The sequence below is a fragment of the Sinocyclocheilus rhinocerous genome, unplaced genomic scaffold (assembly GCF_001515625.1).
Source record: "Sinocyclocheilus rhinocerous isolate Xijiao unplaced genomic scaffold, SAMN03320098_v1.1 scaffold3798, whole genome shotgun sequence".
In the NCBI taxonomy this organism is placed as follows: Eukaryota; Metazoa; Chordata; class Actinopteri; order Cypriniformes; family Cyprinidae; genus Sinocyclocheilus; species Sinocyclocheilus rhinocerous.
The window spans coordinates 14,619-23,777 of record NW_015647484.1 but is presented as its reverse complement, the minus strand read 5'-3'; the positions used below and the strand labels follow the sequence as shown (position 1 = coordinate 23,777).

Genomic DNA, 9,159 nt, shown 5'->3' with positions numbered 1-9,159 from the left:
AAACATTTGTGTCTTTTTTTATTGCTGAAGTGTGTTGAAATGTCTTCTTCTGCATTCTACTGTACGGACGTAAATTTACTTTCCCTTCAGCCTGAGGCTTATTCATTTCACTTTTGGTGTGAAAAGGCTTTTATATTTGCCAAAAATATAACTTTTTTTATTTTAAAAACAAACAAGCAAGCCCTGTCCAGATTTAAAAAGTAGCGCAAAAGTAACGTAACGCACTACTTTCCATAAAAAGTAACTAAGTAGCGTAATTAGTTACTTTTTTATGGAGTAACGAAATATTGTAATGCATTACTTTTAAAAGTAACTTTCCCCAACACTGCACACACTTATTCTGGAGCCGTATGACAATCTATCAATATTTTTTAAATGTGTTTATAATTTTAAAAACATACAAAAATGGCCAAAAATATATTTGCTAAAATATCTCTTACGAAAATTAACCATGTTTTACTACAAGCAATACCAAAACACCATGATTAGCCTACTATAGTTAAACCATGGTAACCACAAATTAACCATGGTTTTGCAACACTAGCCATAGTTTAACCATGGTATTTGTAGTAAAACTGTGGTTATACAAATGGTAGTCAATACGCCAAAAAAAAACATGGTTACTGCAATTTTACTACAATAAAACCATGGTTAATTTTCGTAATGGAATGTTTAAAAATGCATTTGTGTAAATATATTTTCTACCAGTAGGAATGGTCTTCGTGCTCTTTTTTAAATGTATATTTAAAAACATGAATATATTTTAATAAATATATACTGCAAAATTAGAAATGTATCTTCTTGCCCCTACAATACATTTTGAAATATATTTTGGTATATGAAGGTTGAAACATTTTTTAAAAATTATTATTATTAAATGCATAGTATATTTATAAGCAGGGGTGCACATAAGACTTTCAGTCTGGAGCACCTGGAGATTTGGATTGGTGCTCACACTGCACATAGTGATTCATTAAATATAATAAAATAAAAATAACAAAGTTATTTAATAGTATTATTGCACTTGTTTTTTAGTAAAATAATAAATAGCCTAGCCTAGATTTATTCTTTCAGTTCAAATGGAAATCTTATACAGTATTAGAGTTAGAAAGGACAAACTGATTCAATTGAGTGAGTCATTTATGTTGGAACAGCTCCGAGTGATTCAAACTCAAACTCGATTCACTAGCACAAAAACAGATCAAAAGAGCAATTCATTTGTGGCAGTCTTTTGGAAAGTCATAGAAATGCAGTGGAGTTAAATCTTTTGCTATTGGAGCAAATGTGAACGCAAAAATGATATCTGATGTAGGCCTAGTTTCCGTTCACCACATGTTTATAGTTTATATATTGCTTTGTCTCATTTGTCACACTGTAAAATATATGTTGTAAATAAATATTAATAGAGAGTGTTTTACAAGAAAATACTTTTTCGGTCCTTCTACTATTTAATTCAATGCCACTTGCTGCATCTTTGTAATTATTTGTGAAACGCAGCAATTTCTGAGTGAAAAATATTTCCACATCATTTTTGTTCTCAGTATATACTGACAGCCTACATTTTATTGTTACAATTTTTTTTATGAATAATATTCTAAAACTGATATTTTATGAAGGAAAATGTGAGTGATGTTTGTCTGTGCAAAGCTGAAGTGTTCTTGTTGCCAGGGCGTTGATGTTTGGTTGCTAAGACGTTACAAGTGGAATTTTTCACTTGTTGCTGTGCGATTCTTCTGATTCTGAGTGGTTGCTAGGATGTTGCTAGGGGGAGAACTCAGTGTGTGTCAAAGGTCAAAGGAGGTTGAGCAGCTGAATAAACTACAGCCTATCAACGAGCAGAGAAAGAACACACACACACACACACACACACACACACACTCACTCACTCACTCACTCACTCACACATTTGTTTTTGTCTCTCTCTGGGGTCTTTCCATTGACTTCCATTGTTTTTCTACTGAACTAGTGATGCTTTCTATCTCCTAACATTCACACAAACCTTTCTGCATTTTCCCATATGAATTAACACATTGTTTATCATGTGCATTCATCTGTTTTCAGTTTTTTGTTCTCTCACACCTTTCCTCCAGAACTCGCTGTCATCACTGGCCTCTGGATTTTCAAACTCGTCTGTATATTCGTTTCCAGAGCCGCTTTCGGACGTGACGGACCTCATGATGACTGAGTCTGGACCTGCACACACACACATGTTCATGAATGTTCATGCTCAATTCTTCTGCAGGAAATGATGTCAGCAGAGACGACCTCCTCATATTGAGATGACGGTCTGAGAATGGCTTCAGTCTGGTTTCCAGACCAATGAAACGTGACTGGACAACAGGCTGACGTTCCTCCAGCCAATCACAGGCGAGTCAAGAGCTCAGGCTGAGGTGCTCAGAGCTTCTATTGGTCGAATGCTTTTGCACGATATACAGTTCAACAAACCTGACCTTTGATTCGCAGCAGAAGATGAAGCTTCTTCACATGACTGTGTGACCGCTAGTTAATTAGGTAGTTCATTTTCACCAATGTTAAAGCAGATTCACCTTTATCTGTTTTAATGATGACCAGAATTCAAGAGTATTGAAACTCTAAAGGTTTGACACCGACATAAGTGCTTATTTACAGACCAATAACTCCAGAAAGAGCGTTTGAAAAGCGTTTTTAATACAGAGAAAATAATTAAAATATAATTTGGACATTTAGTTCCGTCACTCAATGACTGTTTAACATATTAAAAATGATTTGGACTTTGAGAGAAACTGGCAAAATAAATAAATACATAAATATAAAAGTCCCTGTTATTTTTTCACAGTTTGAAATATTAAAGAACATTTATAGCTTTTGATTCTGTATTTTAGTTCATACATTTCTACCCAAAACACTGAAAACATGTAATGAAACATTAACAACTTTATTAACATCGAAAGTAACTCTAAAACAACAAAAAGGCAGAAATAATATAAGAAGAAGACAAAGTGGTTAACGGATCAGTGTTTCTCACTCGAGGCTCTGGTTTGTTAATCAGATGCATCTGTGATATAAAACAAACTAAACCAGTCTAGAATAGATCAGACTCCGTCTGTCCACCGATTCAGATTATTGCTACAGTATTAATAACTCACAATTCTTTTTGGAAATAAATATTTTTTTTCACTTACCTCCTGCGTGAGAAATGAGATCCTGCTGTGTGTGTGTGTGTGTGTGAGTCTGTACTTTGAGCTTGTGTTTGAATTGAAGAATATTTACTTTGTGTGCAGTAAACATATGCTGGATTTGTTTCAGCTTTTGTCTTCTCCAGATGTTAACTGATGGACTGGAGTGCTGTGGATTACTTGTGGATTATTGTGATGTTTTTATCAGCTGTTTGGACTCTCATTCTGACGGCACCCATTCACTGCAGAGCATCCATTGCTGAGACACATTTCAACAAATCTGATAAAGAAACAAATCCTTGGATGACCTGGGAACGAGAATATTTTCAGCATATTTTAAAACAGAATATTAAAAACACGAATTCTCACAATTTAATTCCTGTAGTTCCATTTAAAATAATTCATAGTTTTCATGAATTTAATATTTTTTTAACTATATAAAAAAAAAAAAAAAGCTTTTCATTGTTCCAAATCAAATGCATGTGCATATTTTTATTTTTAAAAGTAAAATAAATAAAATATAATAACAAATCATATTGAAAGGCTTTATATTTAATAATGTTTTGACAATGTAAAAACACTATATTGATATATAGGATTTGCATTTATATGTGTTTTTAGAAACCTTATACACACACACACCCCTTAAGCTATTCCTAAAACGTGGCACTCCCCCCTCAATCACTCTTTCTGTAGCCCAAAGGGTTGATTTTTAGAGGAATTGCGTTCCATTTGTCTGACTCTGATTGGTCGAACGCCGTCGCGTTCTCTCTTCCTATTGGCTGCTAGCCTGTCAGTCACCTTGTGCTCCGCGGTCATTGGCTGTCCGAGCGGAAGTGAGGCGGTTTCTTCAAGTTGACAGTAAAATTCCTGCCCTGCGTCCGCGAACTTCGGGAGAGTTCTGCGCTGGAGCGACGGGAAAACCGAACCGAACCGAACCGAAGCCGAGCGCGATGACTGCGGTGCGCCTGATCCTGACCCTGATTCTGGGCGCCGTTCAGCTCTGCCGAACCGAACCGCGGCCCGGGAAACCCAGTAAGAACCGTTAAATCGTTTTCTGTCACGCCTCGCTTTAAATGTCCAGTCAGATCTGAATCTAATGTAACCGCGCACGAGCGGATCCGAATCACAATCGCAGCCAAAACAAAACCAGATCGGACCCTAACAAACGGTCATCATGGTCACAATGGTTTTGGTCCAACTATATATAAAATAAGTGTTAATTTTTATTCCCATTTCCCATCATTATTGGAATAAAAACTGTGTTAAACTTCTGTGTTTGGGGTCAACCTGGGGATTGTTGGATTCCATGCAATTTGGCAAAAATATACACTATGAAAAACACTAAAGATTTGTGTAAATACAGAAAACCTCTGTTGTCAGAGACTAGAAATATAAATTTTAAAAAATGTGAGAGAAATGTAATAATTCCCATCTATTTTATTGTTATTTCTATTGTGTTAGAGGTCACATATTTTGTTCAAAACAAAATAATAAAAAAATTGACTATTTGTAATGACAATTTTCACACTAAGGAGCGAATAACTACAAGTAAAAATGCCATCTCACTTTATTTGTAGTTAGTGTAAGTAGTATTCATCGCTATTTGTGTCTTTTTCTCAAACTTTTGTGAGGGTAAAAAGGGTTTCTCGCCCTTCCTTTCAGTGCTGCAACAGACTAGTAACTGAGATCCAAAAATAACCTTTGACAGATCTTTTGACTGTGAAACTCAAATAGATGAAGAAACATTGAATTTCTCTTGTAAGATTCAAAGACGAGTCTTATTTTTGTGTAAACTTTGAGTCTTGAAGTTCTCATGTAAGTCATATTTTAGAATTTGTTAAGCTACAATAAAGGTTTTATGTTGTTGTTGTTTTTTTTAAACAAAGAGTTGAGTTTTGGCAAATTGCACAGAAACTAACAGGGCTCAGTTTGACCCCAACACAAAAGTCCTACCAATTTTTGTACAGCCTTTTCAAAACTCAACTGTGTGATGAAACTTTGCATGCACATTCAAGATGCTAAATGAAAAATATCCTCCAAATTTCAAAAGGAAATTATCAGTTTAACTAGTATTTCGAGCAGTTTGAAAATTGAGTGAGGCTCAAATTGACTGCAATATAAAAACGCTAACAAAATTCGAACAGCCTTTCCAAAACGCATCTATGTGTCGAAACTTTGCACGCACATTGATGACCCTAAATGAGAAGTGTTCACCAAATTTCAAGAAGAAATAGATTGTTTAACCAGTATTTCAAGCAGTTTGAAAATTGAGTGTGGCTCAAATTGACTGCAGTATAAAAACGATAACAAAATTCGAACAGCCTTTCCAAAACGCATCTATGTGTCGAAACTTTGCACGCACATTCTTGATGCTAAATGAAAAATATCCACCAAATTTCAAAAGGAAATACTTAGCTTAACCAGTATTTCAAGCAGTTTGAATATTGAGTGTGGCTCAAGTTGACCACAATACAAAAACTGTAACAAAATTTGAACAGGCTTTCCAAAACACTTCTATAGGTTGAAACTTTGCACGCACATTCATGAGCCTAAAAAATTCCTTTTTGGGATGTCAAACTCCCAGATTAGGATGAGTTTGTTTCTTCATCAGGTTTGTAGAAATGCAGCACTGCATCAGTGTCTCAGCAATGGATGCTCTGCAGTGAATGGGTGCCGTCAGAATGAGAGTCCAAACAGCTGATAAAAACATCACAATAATCCACAAGTAATCCACAGCACTCCAGTTCATCAGTTAACATCTGGAGAAGACTAAAGCTGCGTGTTTGTAAGAAACAAATCCATCATAGAGGCGTTAATGTCTTGGTTGAATTTTCAGCAAATTTTTATTTTTGGATGAACTCTTCCTTTAACCACAGACCGTGCTTGAGTCTTTTAACCAAAAACCCATAAAAAAAAAAAAACCTTTGACTTCAGGGCGATGTTACCAAAAGTGCAAAAATCCTCCTATCCGGGTTTTGGCTTCCTGCATTTCATGGGCTCTTTAAACATAAACAGACTGTATGTCTGAATGACACACCCAGCGCCCAGCATCGCTGAGAGATCATCCCTGCATGCCACCTTACAGGGGAAGCTGCAGCATATCACATGACCCTCGAGCACCAGGGGGCGTCACTGTCCTGAGAATCAGCCCCACAAACGCTGATCTGACTCTGACCATATGCTGCAGCTCTCCTTGCGATCAGGGCTTCTGTGAGCATCTTCATGTCATGCTTTCACGGGTGTGTGTTTACTCTGAAGCGTGTCCCATTTGTGTTTGACCATCTCCTGTGACCGTCGTGAGGCCGTGTTGGATATGCTCTGTGTGTTCAGTGAATACAACAGCTCATGTTTACCTGTAACCGTCCAACCCTGAGTAAGATTAGAGCTGCTTATGTAGCTGTAATCAATTACCACAGGCATTCTATCTGGTTAGACATCAGGAATAAAAGCACCGAATAGAAGACCTATGAACTGAAATGATGTTGGAAAAGATGCAATAGACAGAGTAACTCAAACACTGTGAATTACACTCTGAGAAATCAATGCTTCTTTGATCTTCTTGAAGAAATGAGTTTAATCATGAGAACATACAGTAGGTTTCAGAACTATAAACGTCCTCCTCATTCCAAAAACAAAGATGTAAAAACTGATCATCTCATAATTCTAAAGATTGTAGCCAAAGCAGACTGTTTATGCAATAGTTCCAGGTCATATGAGTTTTTCTGGTAACGAGAAAGCAGATATCACTGCAAAAGAAGCACTCAAACTGAATATTTTTGAGTGTCAAATTCCTTTCTGTGATGTCAAACCTGTGATAAACTCTTATATTAATGACATGTGGCAGATGGAATGGGATAAATATCATGAAAATAAGCTATATCCTAGTGTAAGATTTTTTTTTTTTTTTACTAAGTGTGGCTCAAATTGACTGCAATATAAAAACGCTAACAAAATTCGAACAGCCTTTCCAAAACGCATCTATGTGTCGAAACTTTGCACGCACATTCTTGATGCTAAATGAAAAATATCCACCAAATTTCAAAAGGAAATACTTAGCTTAACCAGTATTTCAAGCAGTTTGAATATTGAGTGTGGCTCAAGTTGACCACAATACAAAAACTGTAACAAAATTTGAACAGGCTTTCCAAAACACTTCTATAGGTTGAAACTTTGCACGCACATTCATGAGCCTAAAAAATTCCTTTTTGGGATGTCAAACCTGTGATAAACTCTTATATTAATGACATGTGGCAGATGGAAAGGGATAAATATAATGAAAATAAGCTATATCCTAGTGTAAGATTATTTTTTTTTTTTACTAATTTTAAATCTAGGTCTTTTAGGTCATACAAGATTTACACATGGATATTTATTAAACCACCATCATGCCTTACTTGCCAAACTAAAATGACCGTGAAACATATTTTATTGGATTGTACTGTTTTTAATGTAAATAGACAACGGTTTTATTCTAGGTGTGTCTAACTGATTTATTTATAAATGTATCACCTGAATGTATTTTAGAATTTCTGTCTAGTGTACATCTGAAACGTCTTTTATAACCTTTTGTTAATTGTATACCTTGTATAGTTTATTCAGAGATCGCCATGAAGCTGGCATGGCGTTAAAAAGTGATTAAATAAATAAATTACTAAGCCTAAATGAAAAATATCCACCAAATTCCAAGTAGAAATAAATAGTTTAACCAGTATTTTAACTCTTTCTCCGCCAGCATTTTTGAAAAAAGTTGCCAGCCATCTCCAGCGATTTTGATGATTTTCATTCAAATTTGATGGCCTCCAGTATATCTTGCTGTATGAATATTTGAATATGCAATACACCAAAATAAAGATCAGAGCCTCTACTTTTAAACAAACAAACAAAAAAACATTTTTATGCTGATGATTGCATTATTTTTCATATGCATCTGTTTACATAAGAGATCGCTCGTTTCTCCGTCCTGTTCACGTGTGTTTTTGTTCGGGAGGTTTTGTACTCGTTCAGAAGATGCGTAATAGCGCCCCCGAGTGTGTAACAGTGAAAACACCGAAAGCCTTTGGCGGGAAAGCGTTGTCTTCTAAAAGACGAGATAACTCGTTAATGGCGGGGAAAGAGTTAAGCAGTTTAATAAATGAGTGTCTGTCACACTGACCCCAACACAACAGTCCATCCTTCACTGTAGACTGTAGAGCCGTTATAAATATCCAACTCCGCTTGAGTCGCTGTGAAGTCAGCGGTGTTTTAAAACACAATCTGTGTGTGTTTAGATGAGCTGTTGGTGATCACCGCGGCGACAGAAGTGACCGATGGCTACCTGAGGTTCATGCGCACCATCCGACAGTTCAACTACACCGTTCAGGTGTCGCGTCTACTCATTCCCTCCAAATCTGATACTTCTGTAGTTTATGTGACATCCATTGCATAAGTTATATGTGTGCACAATTATGTGTTTATGGTGTTATGTAGGTTCTGGGTCTGGGTGAGGAGTGGAAGGGTGGAGATGTGGCCCGAACCGTCGGCGGAGGTCAAAAGGTTCGATGGCTGAAAAAAGAACTAGAGAAACACAAAGACAAACAAAACACTGTCATCATGTTTGTGGACAGGTGAGAACACAATGCCATGACCTGGTCTCTCTTTTTTTTTTTTGCTCCTTAATAATAGTTTCTTTATTTATGTAACTTGATTTCTTAACCCTGGTGAGTATGAGGTTTCATTTAGGGCTGAGTTTTGACAAATTTCTCTCTACAGTTTATTTTTCTGTCTGACTAATGAGTTTATGGTCACCGAATATGTTTTTCTGAGGTAAATGTGACGTTACATTAATTGTTTACAAGCTGTTATATTGACGTCTTTGTGCGGCTGAAACACTGATTGAGTGATTACATGAGACGGGATACGGCTTGTAAAGTTGTACTCTTTTTTTTGAATTACCTTCGGATGTTTAGTCATGTTTATTTTGTGCTGAAGCTGGTATTAATGTGGAGGAGATGATCAGTTCTAC

General features: G+C 36.2%; 2 protein-coding genes across 2 annotated transcripts in view; one reads left to right on the top strand and one right to left on the bottom strand.

Annotated features, from left to right (window-relative positions):
* Positions 1-3,253, bottom strand: part of asgr1a (asialoglycoprotein receptor 1a) — a 6,820-nt gene extending 3,567 nt beyond the window's left edge. Inside the window, exons 1-2 of the mRNA XM_016513652.1 lie at positions 3,162-3,253; positions 2,080-2,193 (exon numbers count right to left, since the gene is read on the bottom strand). Coding sequence (XP_016369138.1) covers positions 2,080-2,176 — 97 coding nt within the window. The 5' untranslated portion in view covers positions 2,177-2,193; positions 3,162-3,253. The remainder of the gene's footprint in view (positions 1-2,079; positions 2,194-3,161) is intronic.
* A 731-nt stretch (positions 3,254-3,984) lies between these two features.
* LOC107709211 (procollagen-lysine,2-oxoglutarate 5-dioxygenase 3-like) overlaps positions 3,985-9,159 on the top strand; it is a gene marked incomplete at its 3' end in the record, with an annotated part of 15,546 nt that continues 10,371 nt past the window's right edge. Inside the window, exons 1-3 of the mRNA XM_016513649.1 lie at positions 3,985-4,190; positions 8,426-8,517; positions 8,625-8,761. Of these exons, the coding sequence (XP_016369135.1) occupies positions 4,109-4,190; positions 8,426-8,517; positions 8,625-8,761 (311 nt within the window). The remainder of the gene's footprint in view (positions 4,191-8,425; positions 8,518-8,624; positions 8,762-9,159) is intronic.